The following is a 20,265-nucleotide window of genomic DNA, read 5'->3' as shown; positions in this document are numbered from 1 at the left end:
TGGAGAAAACGAGGCAGAAGCACTGAAGGAGCCTCAGTGTGGCTGCTTTGTGTGCAGTGCAAAACCTCGCTTCTGTTTATCTGCTTCCGGAGCGACCACAGAGCCCAGCACTGACAGGAATGCAGGAAACACTGCAGCAGTGCCACTGCTCAGCACAGATGCAGGAGCACATTTGGCCATTCAGGCTCTTCTCTTGCTCTGAGGTTACCCCAAAGCACAGCTCGAGGATCCTTTACAGGAATCCAGACCTGTTTTGTGGCAAAAAGCTGCTCTGAAACCTCTTAGTCACAGTTCAGAAATGTGTGCCACAGCCCAAGCAATTCCAGCAGACATCAGAGAGTAACAGCCTTTAACAAAAGGTAAAGGTTGCTTTAATTAAAAGTCAGTTATGCAGTTTTCCAAAGACTATGGACTATCCATTAGCTTAACTCCAGCACCGACTGGAGTGGCTACAAAAAGCTTTTGGAAACATAAATTTTACAAAAAACCTCTTCAATTTATCACTTTTTCTAACTGTTGGCCTGAAAACATAACCATTTTGAATCTACTTAACACCCCATATGAAACAGTCATCCTCAATTCAGCTTCTCAAGTCAAACCCCAAGAAGCAAAAGGAGGAAAAATTAAAAGCTTTACACTGGTGCTGTTCATTCCTAGCCTGAGGCACTGTTATAAAAACACTTGAAAACTGTATGTCTGTACATTCAGCTGGGGGACAAGTGGCCAGCATATGACAGAAGGAGAGGAAATCCTGTCTAGAGCTAATGTGCAATCAGGAGGGTCAGGCACTGGGCAGGGAAAGGGAGGGAGGCAGATGGGAAAGGGCAGCAGAGAGCAAATGCTGTGAACTTCCCTGGCACCTTAGGGATTTCATGGTCCACTTCAAATACTTCCTACTGGACCAGTTTTCCTCCTGTGACACATTTAGCCTTCAGGGCTGCTGATTGCTAACTTCTGATTTATGTTTGTTTCAGCATATTAAAAATATCTGAAACATTTGTTGCCTTGGGGAATACACATTTTAGAATGTCTTGGAGATAGGCAACCTGAAAGTCAAATGTTTCACATTCTAGAGAAGACCATTTGCAGCAGGCTTGTCAGCTGAGCTGCTTGGTGGCTTTGCTGGAGAAGTTACTGAACAGAGACTGTCAGCAATAAAGCAGCATTGTAGTTTGAAAGTATTTTAAAAGGTTTTGTCACACTCAAAATTCAGCAAGACTGGTTTTTGCCATGTTACCAACAGGATGGTAGCAGGATTAATTCAAGTTTGTCAGGGGATGGTTGCTGACAAAAGAGGAAACAGACAGTGGTCAGCAAGTGGTTGGAACCAAGAGTTGTTAACGCTGTACAAAGGAAAGAAAGATGTGTACAGAAAAAAAACCTGGTTGACCTTAAACAAAATTTATCTCTTTTCATTCCCATCTACTTTGGCTATGCAATTTTCTGACTTTCACTGGAAAACTCTCTAACAAGAAGATCCTTTGTGATTCTGCATCTACAGAAGTAATCCAACTGGCTGCCAGCATTGCCTTCCTATCCTGGGATAGCCCTCTGGGATAGCACAGGAAGATGCTTCAAGGTTCCAGCAACCCCAGGTTTCCATACTGAACTTTGAGAAAGAACACCTCTAGATTAATTGGGTAAAAAGAGAGAACTGAATTTTTCTGTTTTTGTGATTGGAAAGCCTTGGAAGACAGGAAATGTGATTTGCATAACTTAATAAGCATCTATATTTCTGTATATTTATCTCTGTAGGAGTTCTGTATTTGCCTGTTTCTGACAAACCATTTAATTACAGTGACAGGCTTCATGAAATTTTATGGGAGGAATAATTGGCAGCCATATCTAAAATATTAAATGGTCTTCATTAAGAGTTTATGATCTGGAATAACATTATGAGGTACTAGGAAGAAAACTTAAATAACCTTAAGATAATCAAGTTTCTACTGCAATTCTTGAGTTTTAATTTCTCCAAACTAGTTTGGTTTAGAATCATCACAAGACCCATCCTCCAAGCCAGAAGTATTGAAAATACTATTAGTGTACTTCTGAAGAGGAAACAAAATAGATTTCGGTATCTAGGAATTCCAGCTGAAATGTTATAATCTCTGAAAGAGAAAGCTGAAAGAGTTGTAGAGTCTTTTCTTGCAAGGCTTAGTGTTCAATATTAAATATTTTGTCAGCTAAAGTAGTGGGTCAGAGAAACATAATGAAAACTACCCACTTAGGATGGTCTCCTGATCACTGTGATCCCCCATCAGTTTGATCAACAATATCAGGTTAGAGAGTAACTTTGCTTTCCTGAGAATTCCTAGCTTTTGTTTCAGTTCTTTCAGAGATGAGCACAAGCTAACAATGGATCCCACACAGATATTCTGTACAATTTACATGTGCACTGGGTCCAAGAATTCTGTGAGCAGAAAAAAATAGAACCTGGAACTTTCCTGTAGAGTGATATCTGCAATTACATCACTCTGAGGAAGACACATGTCCTGTTGATATGAGACTGAAACTGGAAAGCAGAACTGCTGTTTCCAGATTAGGAAAGTTGCCACTGCCAGTCATGTTGGTGGCCATTCACCACTGAAATGGGGGAAGTAGATGGAAACAAAAATTAAGGCACTGCAAGTAGTTCTAGGTGAAGTAAAACTGACTTATTCTTTCTTTAAAAGGATAGGTGGATCTTTAACTGCAAGTACAAGTGAACTTGTACTGAACTTAAGCCATGAGGCTTTGATTACCCATTTGCAATAAATGATCTGAGATTCTCAATCATTTCTATGGGGATTATGAATGGTGTTCGTGTCTAAGGACAAAGAAATGTTTTAATTTTACTACTTGAAGTTGGATTCCAAGAAGTGAAATTGGGAGAATTTCAACCAAGAAAAGTTGTCCCCATTCTTACGGGGCATATAATTCCTGTGTTAATGACACTGAAATAATTTCTAAAAATTACTTGCTTAAATGAAATAGAAGGAAAGAAGTAATTAATTTATGCAGTCAATACATAATTTTCTCACCTATAGAAATATTGAGACAGAGAATTATCACACAGCAGATCAACACATGCAATTAAGTTCCTGAAATGTCTTCTAGAGAAGTCATTATATAGCTAAAATATTCTGCCAGTACTTCTAAAGTGTTTAGAAAAATTAAAGACAGTCCTTTTGGTCTTAGGTTTTTCTTAAAGGTTCATTTAAATTGATCCTAAATCCTAATTTTAGATCAGACAAACCAACCCAGACTTTTGCACTGCAAATATTTTGAGCAATGTTATGTCAAAATTAAGATACATAACTAAGACAAGGCTGTGTTAGTTTAGGGACTGACAGGTGATTTAAATTTCTGAATATGGGCTATGGACAAAAGGATTGCTTGGTAAGGTCACTGTCCTGTCCAAGGCCTAGATCACAGCACAAGTATTATCTTCCCCTTTGAGTCCATGTATTGTCTCTCTCTGAAGATTTGGGGTCAGAAACACTGTCCAGTGTGCTTTAAATAGGACACAGTCATATTGTTCTCTAAAACAGGAGTCAGGAACATAATGGCTTCTTTTTATAAATAGCTATTAGTAAGGTATTAGAGCTTTGCTCATGCCTAAGAATTCAAGACAAACTTTCAATAAGCTTTTATACTCAAGTAATATAAAGAGAAATGTGAAATTATAACATTATTTGTAATTAAATGTACATACAGTAAAAAAATAAAAAAATCAGACAGAATTTCTGTAGAAGCTTAAAACTGTGCCGAGATTTTCTCTCCATTTTTGCCAGCTGTGAATGCCATTGTGACTGAAAATTATTCATCCTTTCACATGTAAATGTTAATTTAATATTCAATGTTATGGAATCTCAAGAAATGAGTAAATACTTGGTACTCTGGTCAGTATGGACTTAAGACATGCTGACTGCAGTAAATACACTTTCTGTTAAAATACCTGAGGAGGTGGGGTCTTCAGAGAAGTCTGGCAGCTCTTCAGGGGGGTCACCATAGAAGGAGTTGAATTTGTGGCTTGACACAGCTGCTAGTACTGCCCCCTGAATAAAAATACCCACACAGTCTCAATTACACAAAGCAGGATAACAAAACATTTCCAGACCCCTCGGATCACTCAGTCTCCTGAGGTCTCCTGTGTGTTGACCTTTTCAGTGAAGAGCAAATAGAGTTTCTAGTCTTCAGCTCTGCCTCCCTTTTCACAGTGACCATATTGAACAGAAAAGCTGGTGATACACTAATGAACAGTAAAAATATTCTTTGCAAGGGGATTCATCAGAACAGTTCTTTATGTGAATGCATTTTGAAATAACTGTGAGGCATGAATTCACATTGTAGTACAATGAAAACAAAATAACTAATCTCTTTATCTTTTCCTCTTATCTGGATTAGCAGGAATAAAATTTCACTCTTCAAAGCAAAACACTGTGTTTTTGTTTTAGAAATTGTCATAATTTGACACTGACAGCACTAGAATACTTTGACACCCATAATACATCAATATAAAAATAGTACAGTTATATAGACAGTTGCAGAGTCCCAGAATGAGCATTACAGGGGAATTTACAAACCCAGAAAAATGGTCACCTCCTTTGACATATATTTACTTGTTCAAGTAAATTACACTTTAACCACTCAGGTTTTAATGCCTCACAGTTATGGAAGTATGGATGAATTTAATGAAATATACTGCAGAACAGTGCTTTGGATAATAAAAAATAAAAATGAAGGTCTAAAAGCTCAGGAAACTAAATATAGTGGCCTCCCCAGGAAGAAATTCAGGAAATATCTGAAATTGCACCTAGAACAGGAATCAGGTAATATTCTAAAATGTAACAGATAAACATTTTAATGGAAGGATTACCTGGGCATACAAACCACCTAAGAGAAAAGAGCTGTTCATGAACTGTGGCAGCTGTGCATCCTCATCATCAGCCACATGAAACTTTTGCAAAGCAGCAGCTCAGTGTGAATACCCAATTCTGAGTTTTACTACAAACTGTAAACCAGCCCATAAACTGTAATGCTTCATGTTCCTGTCATAATTTTCTGAACCTTTCAGTGAATTCAGAAATGTTTCTGTTAAACATTCCATGACAGGAAGAGAAGGAAAACCATGTTGTTTTGGGCTGAAATGTTAACATTCTTTTCAACATGGCTTAGAAATAAACTAGGATGTAGTTAAACATAAATAGGATAAATTGAAGAATATGTATTTACTCTTCTTCCACAAAGACATTAAAAATTACTATGTTACTTTTATTGTAAATGTAACACAATAATAACAGAAGTGATTGCACAATTCTCTCCAGTAATTCATATTACACAGAATTACTGGATTATTGAAGTTGAACACCTCATATAAACCTTGACTGATACCAGACAATTTACACTGATATTTGAAAACTATGCACTAAGAAAGAAAGGAAGGACAAACAGCCTTTCTAAGCATTTCAATAAACATCTGTCAAGGCCTGCTGCAACTTTTTATTTTATTGCTGACTTCAAAGCATGGATTTCTCTCAGCACATTTTAAATGAATCAAGTATCACACAAAATTCAAGCTGTGTAATTACATTGTTTTAACACTACATTCAGTTTACCTTTAGTTTTCGTCTTGCATTGAATTTTCTCAACTGTTCTACTGTTTCTGGAAGATGAATCTTGTATGCATAGCGATCTCTCTCCTTGAAAAACCCCACAAAAAACAAACCAAAAGAACATTAAATACCAGCTTTTAATATCCTCTTGACACTAAGAAACCAGACAAGAAAATACCAGCTCATAAATATCCTACAGAGAATGAGAATTTGTTGCAACTTAAGGAAAACTTCCAGAAATTATGAGGGATTAAAGTGCTTTGACAGAATTCTTAACTTGGGCCAAGTATATTTTCTTTTTGTAATTGTTTCCCACCTTGTATTAAGACCCCAGTGTTTTGTTTTACTGTTGTGCTTCACTGAACTTTGAAGCAGAAAGCAGTTCTGCTGTTTGGAATTCACAAACCTCAGTGAAGGAACATGCTCAAGCACTCTTTGACAGGGTGCTGGATACTTCAGGTGAGTTTGGGAGATGGGGTACCTGTCCAACAGGGCAGGAAATGCCAACCCAATACCAGCCAGGGGATGGTACAGGAAGAATTCTCCATTGTAGGTGCAGATGAAAAATGTGCCAATCAACAGTTGCAGTGACAGAAGGGACAAAACTTGCAGCAGCCATCTACCTTGAAGATGTATAAAATCATTAATTTAATGTGTTTATCCCCATTCTTCTCCTGAATCAGAGTGAAACCACAGCAGTCTATCTATGGCACTAAAGATGTCTCTGTCTCATGCTGTATTTGCTCCCATCTATAAATGGTTTGGAAAGCTCTGAGTCAGCAGAGAAGGCAGTTTATTGTAGGCAAAAATGAGAAGACTTACTGGTGGAATGCCTGGTAAACAAAGTTGTCATAAACTAAACCATGTGACTTCCAACAAATAACAACATGGTTAAAAAGAGACAACAGACACCAGAAGTGCAAAGCTGCACAGGCAGAGCTTGCACATGCACATTACCAAACTGTCTTTTTAACAAACCTAATTAGCTTAGTTGCCCAAACAACAAAAATTACAGGTTTTCTGCCAGAATGACCCTCAACCAAGCTCCAGCTTTGGCATCTCAATGTGGGTATGCTCTCACAGTAAAGAAAAAGTCCACTTACAAGCAGGTAAAAACAAATCACCTGTGTTTGTATAATATTCTGGGATTCCAAAACACGGTGTTCATTTCCATATCCTTTGATATCTGATACACTATGTGTACCCCAGACCAACAGACACAACTTTGCCTCTTTTTGAGTAGAATGGCTTGAACCTGCAGTTTCCCAACACACAGAGGAGCTGCCTTAACCACTGCCATCTCTGAGAGGTGAACACTCCCAATCTCCTCTGATAAGCTAGACCATTCTGCAGCTTGGAATACAAGAGTCAGCGGCAGAAAGAGAGCAGAGAAATGAAAAGTGACTCCATTCACTGGTGGTTACACCATTTACTTGGAGGGAGAAGAGCATATGGTCCTGTTCTTCCCAGGTTCTGTCTTTGTGGGTTTCTCTTTGTCTCATGTAGAGCACAAAGAGAGTCCAGCAGTAGACACCAGATCAGCCCCCTTTCAAAATAAGTGCCTTGTTTAAGTGAATGATATGACTTTTCTACCCTGGACAGCCACTATAGAAAAGCAAAGGATAACCAAGAAAATAGTTAATTCATCACCTTCTGACAAAGGTGCTTTGAACCAGCACTTTTCACCTTTTAATTCTGCTGCACAACCCATCATTCCCCAACCCCAATGTTTAGTACAGACTAATGATGGAATGCTGAGAAGCTACAGGTGTATTTTCTCCTTTTCCAGTTGTAAACCTTCAGTGTGCAGCAATTACTCTTCCACTGGCTTAAAGTGTGTTTTAAGTTCTGCCATCACTGAAAAATAATTTCATTACCAGATGTCATATAATTTCATGCAGTCATAGTGGCCTTGGGGCAACACTCCACTACTTCCTTCCTTTTTGGTGGGATATTTTCAAGAATCTAATGTAAGGAAGCAGCACAGTTCAGCAGCATAACCTATGGCAGTAGAGTGTATGGCTACATGACTAACAGGAAAGAGGTATAGATAGGACTGAGCAAAAAGGAGATCAGAAATTACTTCTCTGGAGCTTGAGAGCCACAGAAAGATACATTAACAGCTTCTTTAAGCTTTATGTTATGTTATGCCCTACTCCCTGCACTCTGGTGCTGCTGAAGATGTCCAACTGAGTTTGCTCTTAAGCAAGAGTTTAAGCCTGGCAATTACCAAAATTTCAGGCTCTAATCCTAGAAAGCATTTAAAGCATATTATCCCACATTTTGTACAGTTCACATCTACTTTGAAAAGCTCAGAAAAACAAAGAAATCCATGTTTTTTTCCCTTAAGTGAGAAAGTAGCATGTCAACAGCTGCTTTTACTACCTTTAACCAGGGGTGATTCAGTGCTTCATACACTGTTATCCTCTCTGCTGGATCCAGCATAAGCATGCGGCGCACCAGATCTTTGGCACTTTCAGAAATATGGCTCCATTGCCTAGGATTCATCTGATTAGGAACAAGAAAAAAAATTAGTAATAAGAATGTAGAAAAGAACTAGTGTTTATCTACAATAATTGCAGAGATTTAACACTGGTTGGTGCTTGCAAACATTTCTGTGTAATGAATGTAAAATGAAATTTCGAAGGGTTTTAATAACTTGTAAAAATGGAATGCTAGTTGTTACTGAAATGGCACAAAAATTGAAAACATAAACCCTGACATGTCCTTAGTATTATGTTATAATCACATTGTAATTTCTACCTACTCTACATTCTGCTCAGATAAAAGTCACCACTCACTAGATAAAGCAAAACATAATTAGGCTCTGTTTAACTGCTAATGATGCATATGATAAATGCAGAAATTAAATCCACTCCTGAAATCAATATATGGCAAGAGAACTTATCTGTTTCAACCCACAATTTCATGCTAGTGATTCTGGGTAAGAAAGGAATGAGAGAATGCCTGTTGTGAACTACACTGGTCCCGTCCTGAAGGTGCTATGGACCAAGGCTCTTCCCAATAAATTCCTTTCAACTTCACAACAGGTAAAGTTTTTACACTAGGAAAAGGAAAATGTCCTTTTCCTTCCTTTCCACAGGAAAGCATAAAAGGATAAGACAATACAATAAATCAGCAATTGCAACACTTTCAGAGCAGAACTTTAGGGGGTTCAATATGAAGGATGATTTAGAATAAATTTCCATTCTGTGGATCAATGCAGGTTTTTGCCCAACCAGTCAAAATGATGGACACCTGATAAAACCACAGCAAAGTAAGAAAATTCTTTATGTGATATAAAGGATAATATCCTTAAGGTATTTCTAGTATTTCTTTAAATTATGAAGAAGCTGAGTTTTATTTAGATGATAGATAGCTAACTTTACAAAGAACTAAATGCAAATTCAAAATTATAACCAGACTCTTCTCAATGTCACAATCTGATCATTATAAGACGTCCATTTTATTTAAAATAAGTCTTTACAAAAAATGGTCACTTTGAATGGGGGCACTCAGCAATGTTATCTGGCTATGAAATGCACATTTATAGCTGTGATTTAATTTCTTTTTCAGCTCTAATGAAATGAAGGTAATTGCAAATTTGACAGGATTTTCACTGAATAGACAAATTATTGTGGAAACAGGAACAGAGAAGGAACTAAGAGGACACAATGTACTGCTTGTAGCTTTTTTTTTTAAAAAAAGAGAAGTTAACTTGTATCCTTCAAGAAGGTTTTAGCTACTTAAGAGATTCCATAAGAAATCTTCCATAAAGTGAAATATCTGTCAGTCTGTGCAACCCCAAAACTAGTGCCATGAAGAAATGCTGCTGTTTCTAAGATTATAAAATGGAAAAAATGAAATATGTGCTCCTGACCAAGTCCAGTAACACTGCTGTCACTTACATTTTAGCAGGCTGTTAAGGTGATATAATAAATCAGACTGTCAGGCAGCTTTGAGAGCTTCCATTTGTAATTTGCTAATGCACAGCTCATGTATGACCTTGGTTCCAAAGCACAGCAAAGCTGATCTTAGGGAAACCCACAGTGAAGTTGCAGCTTTAAATTTGTCTCCACACTGGTCTGTGGGCTGAGGCTGTGAGAGCTTCTGTGTGCACCTGACCTGCCCTTGGCTGCAAGTGGCTCCTGTTGAATCATCAGCTGCACTTTACTGAACTAAGAAGAAAAATGCCTGCCTGCATTTCTAAAATAACATGCATTTTATTTTAAATCAAGGCAATATGATGATGATGAATGTTTATGACAGCTCTGTTATAAACAGATAACAGATCAAAAATTTTAAATTGTTTATAAATCTGAGGTTACAGTATGTTCAAATTCACAGCTAAACCTCTTGTCTTCTTCCTGCTGGGCTCAATGTACAGTTAGGGGCTGGTTGTAATTATTTATTATTTCATCTGAGCACATATTTCCATATTCTAATTCCTAGTAATGATACAAAACACATCAAGTACAAGACAGACTGGAGAGGGAAAATAATTTCTCTTCCTGTGTGACAGATTTCCATAAACTTTAAATCAGGCTAAATACAAACATCAACTTTCAGAAATGTTACCAACAGAGTTCATCTCATTAGAAAAGGATTCATTTATGCTGTCATTTACCTTGTATTTGCCTTTAATAATGCCTTCAAATAATCTTTCCTTGGTTCCATAAAAAGGCAAACAACCACTTAGCAGGATAAACAGGATCACACCACAACCCCAAACATCTACAGGCTTCCCATATGGTTCTCTTTTTACCACTTCTGGAGCCATGAAGTGAGGTGTTCCTACACGTCCTGAATGGAAATAAAAAGAAAATTGAGTCAAAGGGATGTGTGTCAAACATGGAAATGAAGAATATCACTGCAACAAACAAAAACAGTTTTAATATATTTTGTTCATGGTTTAAAGCTTTAAACACAATTCTTTTTACCTTAAGTTTATATTTATATATATATGTGGTGAGATAAATCAGCATTTTCCCTTTTGCTTAATTTTTACTTTAATAAACTGAGGAATAGTCCACCCGAGCTGGGAGAATGTGAAACAAGACTTGTAAGAGCACTGGGACTCTTCAGTAAAACTTGCCATATAAAAGTAAACCCATCAATTTGGACAATCTTTGAAACAGGAATTATTTAGAGAGCAAATACAAAGATGCTGTAGAGTTCTAGTCCACACTGATAACTTGAAAAAGCTGCATCTAATTGGCAAGAGCAGAGTTTGGTCTGATGCTCTGCCCATACCTTGGCTGGTCTACTGAAACTGCCAACAAAAATGCAAAATGCCAGCAAATGTGGTATTCATTTATTTGAAGAGGGCAGTATCTTACTGCAGATGAAAAGATAATGCTAATTTCACAGAGTGCTTTCATTGAGTGTAATTAATGTTTTCCTATGAAAACAAAATGTATTTAGCACCAGCTGATCTTTTGAGCAGATAAAACTGATTAGAATAACTTAATTCAATTTCTATGTAACACATTAAGCCAAATAAAGCAATTAACATTTTAACTCTCCTTATAAATGTTTCCCATTGTAAAGAGCTTTGTCTCCACTGCAAAAATTAAGCTTGGAATGCTGATGTTATCACTGCCACTTCAAACACTGCAGTCTTTGGACTACTCTGGTTCCACCAAGTACCAACAGAAGAAAAAGAACATCAGTTCAGCAAACTTTCACCACTAGCACCTCCTTCATAAATTATTGTTGCTTACTACAGTGGATTCCAAAGGCTCCATTCCAGGCCTGCAGCACCTGCTGGTTAGGAGAGCCTAAAATGCAGCCCAGAGGATTCAGGATGTCTGCAGGGCATGTATTTAACTCAATTTTGTCTTTGTAAAGAGACTCTTGTTGATCAACCTGTCCTGCTCACCCTCAGCATGGGAGTCAGCCAAGTCACAGCACCCAGAACACCTGGGGGACTATTTGGACGTGGCTTCCTCAGTAAAGACCATCCTTTGGTTATCCCACCTAATCCAGGAACTTTATCTGACCATGTTCTTTTAATTAGTCCTTTTTGCATCTAAAGGATTAAAATATTGTCAGAAAGACAGCAGCTTTTCAACCATACTCTTAAGAAAAAAACACCACAATTGCCAAATTCTTCATGTGGCTTTCTGTTAAACCTTTTCAACCCCAGTTTAGCAGGGAATTCCTCTGCCAAACCAATGTTAGGGATCTGTCTGTGACAAAGGGATGTGACCTCATCACTAGGCTAGGCTGGCATCTTAACCAGTCCCTGCAGTCCAGGCTGATCTGACAGCAAAGGGGCAGTTCCACAGAGCCTTACCCAAGTCTTGTTTGTCTCAGTGGAAACTTTTTAAGACTTGGGTGCAAAGGAACCCACATGCAATTTTGGGGCAGGTGTAACCTTTTTTCTTGTTGAAAAAAAAAATCTTTTGTGGTACTAAAGCGCACTTAAATCTTTTTCATAAATACAAATGGAAAATTGTATATTCTCTGAAAATTCTGCCTTCCCACCATGCTTTATAATTGCTGTTATAAAATCTGACAACTGTGGAGAAGAGGAATTACTCTGAAGACAAACAGGGGCAATCAGCAGAAGACAAAATATCACATGGGATAACAAGCTATTTAAAAGAGGCATTAAGGTACAGTTGTCTGGAGGAAGTAGATAATGAATTCATGAACCTTAGATATCAAATGATATCTAAGTTGATTTAATGTGCATTTTCAACAACACCTCTCTCAACTCAGGAACTTTCTGTGGTTTCAATAAGACATTGCAGAGGTAAACATGCTGCAAAAATGACTGTGTGCTGTGAGAACAAAACTTAAAGGTTTGGGTTTTGGCTTTGGAGTTTTTTGTCAATGCACTTAATTCTGCTGGGCATTTCAGTGAAGGGTAACCTCAAGAATATCTTGTGTCCTTGCAAACAATTACATTTTCTCCTGGTGTAAACAGCATATTTAGCAGCAACACATGCTATAAAAGCAATCCAATAGCATGATGGAGTGTAGGAATTTAGGTGTCAAGGTGCTGGTACTGGGGCTGCAGGGGAGCTGCCCCATGCCAGACACAGACAGTTCCAATGGGATCACTGCAGGCACAGCTCAGCCCAGCAGTCAGGACAGTGGTGTGAGAAAGCAGGGAAAGTTTGTGTAAGAGAGGGGAAAAAAACCTGCCCAGCAAGTGAGGAGGTTGGGAACTGTCATTTCCCATCCTCCCTGAACCACCTGGGGCTGGGGGGTGAGGGGGTGAAGCTGAACCTGGGAATGTGAGGAGAGGAGGTGGTTTAATTTCTGTCTTTGCTTCCCACTATCCAAATCTATTTGATAATTCAAAGCCCCTATTTTGCTTCATCTGGTGACCTCACATCAGAATGTCAGGCTGCACCTTCACTTGGTGCTCAAGTGCTCTTACAAACAGACAAGTGATGGTCAAAAACCAGTCCCTCTCTGATCATCACACAACTTCTTTCTGGTACCCTGAAGTTAGAAGGTGTTTCTTCCATCACAAGTAGAAGAACTCACTCTTTGTTGGCCTGGTCCAAACCCAGGACACAATAAAAATCCACTTTGATGAACTGCTTGTCATGGAGCAGAAGGAATAGAGTGGTTTAGTGAAAGTAAACACCACACAGCTGTTTAAATCCCCACCAGGCTGCTGCCATAAACCAGATGAAAAATGGATGTTACTTAAAAGCAAACTGAAAAAAATCAGTGCTACTAAACCTTAATACTCACTTTTAAACTTAAAATGAGAACTCCATAAATACAAAAGAAACGAAAAAGAAAACTAGGCTAGGTTAATGAAATCCTATCATTTACCACTGCTAGATTATAATTAGTTGAAACAGTTAGAGACAGATTTGGTTTTGCTAATGCTGATTACAAGATCCCAATACCTTGGATGAGAGGGATGAGGTGGGTACTTATGGTGGTGGAAATCACAATTTTATGTCCATGAAAAAGCAAATCCAGAAGAAGCAGAAACTTAACTGGTTGAGACTGAACTATCCAACAGTCAAACAGGATTAAAAAATGTATATATATATATATATATGAATATATTTACTGGAATCTTAAAAAGGCTACAGAAGTTTCTGGGCCAGCTGTTGTCCTTGTGACCAATCCACTGGGTTCATCAAAGGAGCAAACAATGACTTTGAAGTCATTCTAAAAACTGACCTGAGCAAGGACTATTGAGCTGCACCTTTGAACTGAACTTAGCTCAGGAAAATGAACAAAGTGCACACATGAACTTACACAGATGGGGAATTTTCCTATGTTGCAACTACAAGAATTGTAAGGAATATCAGTAACAGCATAAACACAGTCAATAGACAGCAAAGTTGTCTAAAACTATGGATATTTACTGCCCTTTAGCTCAAATATCACTTCTGCTGAAAATTATTTAGCAGAAAATCTGCCTTCTGAACATGTCCAGTGTAAAATTTTAAAATTCTTCTCAACAGCTCACTTTTAAAATATTTTAGAGATTTTCAAATTTTCTTTGGTATTTTGGGAGAAAATCTGCACTTTTTGGAGGCAGTTTGAAGAAGAGCAGTAAGCAAAGGCACTTTTCTCTGAAACAGGTGACTTCTGCCTTCCACAGGCCTTTTATTCTTCAGAATATAAGCACACTGATGGATATATTCAAATGACTGTGCATGAAAAAACAACATTTTAACTGAATATAGATTGCATGCATGCACACACAGAGGATTTTTAGTTGTATCCATATATGAGAAGAAATCATATGGAAGACTGGAATCAATTTTCTGTCTGTGTCCATTTAGATTCTTTGTTCTAGAGTGGCATTAGCTGAAAATCATCACTGTACCAAGACTCAACAGTGGCATGTGGTACCTGCCTCCATCCATTTCACTGCAAATGCCTTCACCAAAGTGTTTGCTGAGTTAGGAAGCACTCAGTGTCTGGACAGAGACATCCAGGTTACACTGGTAAGGATACCTTATTTCTAGAAGTAAACTTTCTTACCAGCCAGTTTTTAAGGCATGTTGGCTGCCTGTAAATTTACAAAGCTGCTAATTTTGCTGATTTTTCCTGTAGGTAAACAGAAAGCTTCAGTCTTCAGGTGCTGTCAATCTGATATCATTTATAAGCACTAAAGATAAATTTTGACTTACCTTTGGTAGGTAATTTAGTTTCTATGACTCTTTCCATATTATTCCAGACAATAGGGCTATGCTTTCCACAAGAAGAAGAGTATATACAGAGACCCAATCAGATTTTGTCATCCCTAAGGCAGGGGATTGATGACCAAGATATCAGAAGGAGAGTCTTTCAACAGCAGTAGTATCTGAACGATGTATAAGGAAACAACTGGAACAAATAATTTTTAGGAAAAAAAATGTGAGGTACTAATAAACATCACCATCTGACCTCTCACAATAGTGTAATAAGAAATATGCTCACAAATTAAGGTCCTTCTAAAAGAGTGGGATGTCCAGAATAATGTGGAAGGAATCAAAGAATCACACACAACAGATCAGAGAGGGCAGTACTTTACTACTATTAATTCCTTTCCACATTACTCCAGACAATAGAGATGTTTAAAGCAAGTCTACAGAGGAGATGAGTAGATTAAAAAAAAAAAAGGAAAAAAAGGAGGCAGAAAACAGGGTAATTTAGCTTCAGCACAGAAGATTGTCTGAAGAAAATGTGTTTAAAAGATGCATCAGCAGACAGCTGGACCACTGGATATGAGTGTCCAGAAAACAAACAAAGCAAAGCTCACATGTTAACAAGACTAATTATAATTAATTCAATGGCCTTTTCTGTCATAAAACTATGATGAAGGAAGCAAACCTGAATGATTTCTCAACACATTAGCCTCCTGTAAGCACTCTCAAATCAGCCCAGACGTGAAGTGGCATTTCTGTGAGAAAGTAAACCACAGCTGTATCTTTTAAATGAAACAAAGTCTCTTAAAGACAAAACTGTGAGGGGACTCACATTCTTTTATTTTTCAGGAAAAAAAAAAGAAGTGAAAACACTACCCTGTAAGAGAAAGAAGAATAGTAGTGTAGGATCTCAGCTTACAAAATTTTACTTCTCTTTGGAAAACAAACGAAAGCTTCGAAATACCAATCAGACACTGATGATGAAAAGGAAAAAGTGTCTGCGCAGTATAAAAACCCTCCGACATTAAAAACAAACAAAAAAAGAGTTTTCTAACCTGGGGTTTATCAAACCACCAAGATTCAGTTTGGTGAAGCACTGAAGATGCTGCCCAGAGTGATGGCAGATGTTCCACCCCTGGAGATATTCAAGGTCAGGTTGCTCTGAGCAGCCTCATCTGTTGGAAGGTGCTCTGCTCCTACCAGGGGCTTGGACTGGATGAGCTTTAAAGGTCCCTTTTCAACCCAAACCATTTGATGATCATTTTTACACTGATGAGAACAAAACAAAAAATAAGGAACTCTAAAAAATTCTGCCCCCTTTCCCCCCCATTTCATAGTCTTAGTTAGAGGGAAATCTATGGCAATGCCTTCCTTTGCTGTTTTGGTAGTAAGTCTAAAAATACGGCTCACAAGGAACCAAGAGCACTTGGTATTTATGTGCTGTACTGCTACTAAGAACACATAAGATGTTTTCCAAAAAGAGAATAATTTACATTAGGATTCTACAGGATTTTGAGGCAGTCTAGGGCATCTAACTAACAATAGATGAAAATTAATGCTGGACTGGATTAGCATTATGGTATCTGTGACATTTTGCTGCAGAAAGTAAAATGTGAAAGGCAGTTAACTATCCCCAGATAAAGAACCTCATCCTACTTAGATCTATACAGTTATCTTGGCACTAGTTGAAGCCAGGAGAAATTAAGTAGATTAAGTGAAGGAAATACCAGTTGTGAACTTGATGGCTTTTGTTCCTTCAGACTTTTATACCATATACTAGTTAAAAATCCCAAGATTTAGCATCTAAGATATTTGATATCAGATAAATCTGATGTCACATTTAAGAAAATAATATGACAATTCATACTATGCTTCTGCAAGAAAAACTCTTCAAGGAAGGAGACAGAGATCATAATGTGAGATTAGTCTATTAAATCACTGACTTCCCAGAGGTTCCACTACTCCAGCTGCATCATAACAATGCAACACAGACTGTTTACTGTCTTATGGAACTGTGCTGCTCCTTAAAGGAATTCACTTATAAATTATGATGTTCTCTAACTCCTGTGTATACCGCCAAAGTTCCTTTATAAAGTACTTCAAGGCTTCAAGTCACAATTTTCCACTACTGATCATAAGAACTGAAGCAAGAAGAGACCTTCAGAGATTGGTAGCTCATGAAACCTATTTCCCCTAGCTCAGATGACAACACATGAATTTTAGCCATTTATTAGGGGCAAATGGAGTGGAACAAAGAATATTTCCTTACATTTTCCCCTCTGGCCTTATGAAGAAATGAGTTATGGCTACGTCCTTTTTTTTTTTTTTTGTACTTAACTTACATAAAGTAGATAATAACTAATAATCGAACTTTCTTAAAAATCATGTCAACTGAGCTGTTAGCTGATAAAATACAGTCACTCCTAAAATCTCCTCCATACACATTTTCATCAATGACATCTAGTATGATGTCAAAGCTTGTTCTCATGAGCTCTCTTACACTTCTGTAAAACAGCCATCTACCTGCTTGAAAGAAAGAATCCTATAGTTACAATCCTTCTAAACTTCACAAGTTTGTCTTTGGACTTATATAGAAAGATTTTAATACCTGGGGTTTAATTTAACTTCACTACAAAAATCCTTCCCCATCAATTTATGCACACTCTGATAAAGATGCCTTTGTCAAGTCAAAAAATGTTACAGTCCCAAACAAAGCAAAAGCTGTAAGCTTGAAGCCTGGCTTCAAACACACTGAGGGAGAAAATTCCCTTTAGTTTGTTCTCCTGGGGCTACACAGAATCTGGGATTGCCAGGCACAGGTGTGTCAAGGTGTACAGAAGTAGGAAAAACAGCACAAAGAAAGCACAGGGGATTTCAGGTCAGCAAAATTATCTTAATGCCCTGATAGATTTTATTTAATAGAGAATTTCTTTTTTTATGTACTAACCACCAAATGCAGGCATTGCCATGCTAAAAGGATAATAATGCTATGCTAAAAGGGAGATAATTGACTATATCAGGAGGAATCAATGTTTTCCACTAAAAATTAGAAAAGCAATGTGAAAGTGAACAGGTTGGTTATGATGCTGCTCAGACTTCTCTATTTGGAGAATTTCTACTTTTTTATGAGACAATTGAGAAATAGGAAGTCCCCGTAAATTATTGTTACTATTATGACAAAACTTTTCCATATGAATAACACCCTTAAACAAATGTGTAGATAAACACTGATTTATAAGGAATTTATAGTCCAGTTCAAACAGCCAGTATTGACAGCTTTCATATAACACATGTGTTATATTGTAAAACTGAATAAATAAGACCTTGCCAGCTCTGTGTAGGGAACTGTCTAGTAATTTGTCTTCAGGTAGGGTTCTGGCAGGGAAAAGAATTGTCAGACAACAGAGGCAGTTTGTGCTTAGAAGACTGGAATGAAAGATGAGGAGAAAGAGAGGAGTCTGTTAAGGAGACTTTCCACAGTAAATAAATGGAGTGGAATTACTCTGGGTATCCCTGAAAATGAGTGGAATTTGAAGCTGAAAGCAACAAGTGCCAATGAAAAGGCTGCAAATTGGAGATGCCAGTTGAGAAAAAGGGAAGAAAATAATTGTGTGAAGGCAGACCAATATGGCAGAAGTTGAGGTGGAAGAAGCAAAAGATACTGATAAATATCACAATGATGAGGTTTGGGATCTTCTGTGAGAGCTGCAAGCAGAACCCCCAGCACTGATCACTGCAGGAGGTTGAGCACAGAACAGGGAGTGGGATCACAGCACTGGGCACAGTAACACAAAAGGAAGTCCATGGCAAACTTCAGGAAAAATGCAGTAATTTTTTTTTTTCTCAAAGTTGAACTTGAATGTTTCTTGCTAGACAATTGGTAATCTGAAAGTACATTGCATCTGACTACCTCCAGAAGAGGGGCTGAAACAGAAGGAGTGGGTAAAGTTGCTCAGCAGAACATAAAGAAAAATGAGATAATTATAAACCAAAGTGTAGAAACTGCCTCTAAAAAAAGCAGTGACTGAGGTACAGGTAATTTGAGTAACACAAGAAATCAATGACTTTTTTTTTACAGCTTAACTGAATGGGTACTTTCTTGGAAGAGATGTCTCTAGTTAATCATAAGATACTTGGATATTTCCAGGGTATCAGCAATATCTGGAAGGGAATGGAAGCTGTTGATATGTTTATATTTGAATTGCTTTTTATTTAAAAAAATGTACAAAACTCAAATTGACACAGAATGTTAAGTGATTAAATTAGGAAATCAGAGATTTTGAAGATGCATGGTACTGAAGAAAGTTATTAATTCAGAAGAAAAAAATATTAAAAGTAACAAAATGTTTTGTTGTGGTCTCCTACTCTGGCAATGAAAGCATCAGAAAATTGATTGGGTCTTCATCTGTGCAGGCTGATTAAAGCATAACCCTATTGTCTGGAACAATATGGAAGGCAGCTAGAGGAAATAAAATCCACAGAAAACAAAACACAGTCAAAAAATATACATACGTATCAAGATATTGATGTCTTATGCAATAATTACAATGAAATTTTAAAACACAGAAAAGAATCACATGTGAAAACCAGTAAGATTTTGCTATTAACCAGCATAGCATTCTGACAGGAATTGCCTATCCAACGGGGCAGCACTGATGATGCTGCAGTAAGTCCTTACTCAAGTGCTTCAATGACTGCATTTTTATTTTCTTTGCTTTACCAAGCATGGCAGAATTAAGCCAAAGCTTGTATTAAAGTGGAAAATTCCTTGGGATTTTTCAGTTTTATTTTGATCAAACCAGCATGAACTCTTGTTAAGTAACATTTACAAGGATTTAATGTTTGAATGCAGGTTACATTCCACTACCAATTTAGCTTGGCTGTGCGCATTTACCATGTTAACTTAGTCTGTAGTGAAATATTATTTTTGAGCCCTTGTTTTGCAGGCCAGGCTGTGTCAGAAGAACAGAACTCTGCAGTACAACATGCACAATACTAAATAACTTAGAAGGAAAATTTCTTACCTCCAGCAACTAGCCCAGACTCTCCTAACTGAATTGCTACCCCAAAGCCACCAAGCTTTACTGGGGCTGAATTCTCTTTTGAGGCAAGCAGTACACAGTGTGGCTGAAAAGACAAAAATTCAGACAAATTATTACACTGTTTGAGAAAAGCAATCTGTATTTTAGCACTTATTTTCATAAATCTGTGAGCAGAGGTTAGATTTCGGTTTTCTTAATTTCAGTTATCTTCTTTTCTGGCATGGACTCCTCTTTCTACATTGGCTTCCCTTCTATTGCCCCAGGCATAGCAAAATCCTTTCAGAACTTATCAGAACTAGCAAGGAACACAAAGTGAAATCATGATAAAATGGAAATAAAAAACTCATGTCTCTAATTTCTTACCTGGTATTACTTTTCGTTTTTGTCTTCCATCCTATTAACCCTTACACTGTTTCAATTCTCCAGCTGAAATATCTTGCTTATGATATGTTTTGTGGGGTCTTATCCTTCCCACAGAGAACATAAAACTCTGTTTTGAGCCTTAATCAC

The 20,265-nt window shown here is 37.5% G+C and overlaps 1 protein-coding gene across 7 annotated transcripts in view; it reads right to left on the bottom strand.

The window, feature by feature from the left end:
* The window catches only part of CASK (calcium/calmodulin dependent serine protein kinase), a 189,106-nt gene that overhangs the window by 63,438 nt on the left and 105,403 nt on the right, over positions 1-20,265 (bottom strand). For all 7 annotated transcript variants that reach the window (XM_071430281.1, XM_071430280.1, XM_071430284.1 and 4 more), the window contains exons 6-10: positions 19,738-19,840; positions 10,222-10,397; positions 7,980-8,102; positions 5,598-5,681; positions 3,938-4,037 (exon numbers count right to left, since the gene is read on the bottom strand). In XM_071430281.1, the coding sequence (XP_071286382.1) occupies positions 3,938-4,037; positions 5,598-5,681; positions 7,980-8,102; positions 10,222-10,397; positions 19,738-19,840 (586 nt within the window). The remainder of the gene's footprint in view (positions 1-3,937; positions 4,038-5,597; positions 5,682-7,979; positions 8,103-10,221; positions 10,398-19,737; positions 19,841-20,265) is intronic.

The sequence above is a fragment of the Agelaius tricolor genome, unplaced genomic scaffold (genome assembly GCF_023055355.1).
Source record: "Agelaius tricolor isolate 1412-34295 unplaced genomic scaffold, bAgeTri1.0.p SCAF_7, whole genome shotgun sequence".
Taxonomy (NCBI): Eukaryota; Metazoa; Chordata; class Aves; order Passeriformes; family Icteridae; genus Agelaius; species Agelaius tricolor.
Note: the sequence above shows the minus strand (reverse complement) of the source record. Positions and strands in the feature narration are given on the sequence as shown.